Source organism: Eimeria mitis, genomic scaffold (genome assembly GCF_000499745.2).
Source record: "Eimeria mitis Houghton genomic scaffold, Emh_scaff7370, whole genome shotgun sequence".
NCBI lineage: Eukaryota > Apicomplexa > Conoidasida > Eucoccidiorida > Eimeriidae > Eimeria > Eimeria mitis.
In genome coordinates this window covers 1-862 of record NW_013575380.1, presented here as the reverse complement: position 1 = coordinate 862, position 862 = coordinate 1, and the positions used below count along the sequence as shown (strand labels likewise).

At 28.9% G+C, this 862-nt stretch overlaps 1 protein-coding gene across 1 annotated transcript in view; it reads left to right on the top strand.

Moving 5' to 3' along the window:
- The window catches only part of EMH_0091250 (LCCL domain-containing protein, related), a gene marked incomplete at both ends in the record, with an annotated part of 1,954 nt that extends 1,181 nt beyond the window's left edge, over window positions 1-773 (top strand). Inside the window, 2 exons of the mRNA XM_013501692.1 lie at window positions 78-140; window positions 672-773. Of these exons, the coding sequence (XP_013357146.1) occupies window positions 78-140; window positions 672-773 (165 nt within the window). The remainder of the gene's footprint in view (window positions 1-77; window positions 141-671) is intronic.
- Window positions 774-862: the final 89 nt, after the last annotated feature.

The following is an 862-nucleotide window of genomic DNA, read 5'->3' as shown; positions in this document are numbered from 1 at the left end:
TATATATATATATATATATATATATATACCCACACACACATATATAAATACAACGCAACATGTGTTGTGTGTTGCAGGAGGAAGTGCGGGGCCGTGTGAAGGTGTTGAGTCAGCTGCATGCAGTCCGCGATGCAGCAGAAGTAGGCACCATCGCTCTACTCAAAGGCAGACGCAGCTGTAAGTTTATTTATTTATTTATTTATTTATTTGTTTGTTTGTTTGTTTCTTTCTTTCTTTTCTTGTTTGTTTGTTTGTTTGTTTGGTTGGTTGGTTGGTTGTGTATTTGTTTGTTTGTTTTTTTATTTATTTGTTTAGCTGTCGCTTTGCTTTTTTGTTTGTCTCCTTTTTCGTTTGTATATTCATCTGTTTGTTTTGTTCTTTGTTTGCTTGTTGTTTCTTTTTCTGTTTCACAGTTCCTTTGTTTGTTCTATTATTTATTTTATTGTTTTGTTTTTTTTTTTTTTGTTTTTCTGTTTTATTTTTGTTTATAAATATAAATATAAATAAAATATAGTTTAACTAAAATTATTATTATGTTGTTGTTGTTGTATAGTTGTTGTTATATTATCACTAGTAAAAACAAAACAACAACAACATAATAATAATTTAAATTAAACTATATTTTATTTATATTTATATTTATATTTATATATATTGTTGCTGCTGTGCAGGCCGTGTGGGGCGTGTGTCGGTGGAGTTTCTGGCGGAGTGTTCGTGTGGGGTTGTTGGGATCGTCTTTTGGTTTGGATCGACCGAAAACTACGCCACTGTAGAAGCAACACCAACTGAGTCCGTTTTTTTTTTTTTTTTTTTTTTTTTTTTTTTTTTTTTTTTTTTTTTTTTTTTTTTTTTTTTTTTTTTT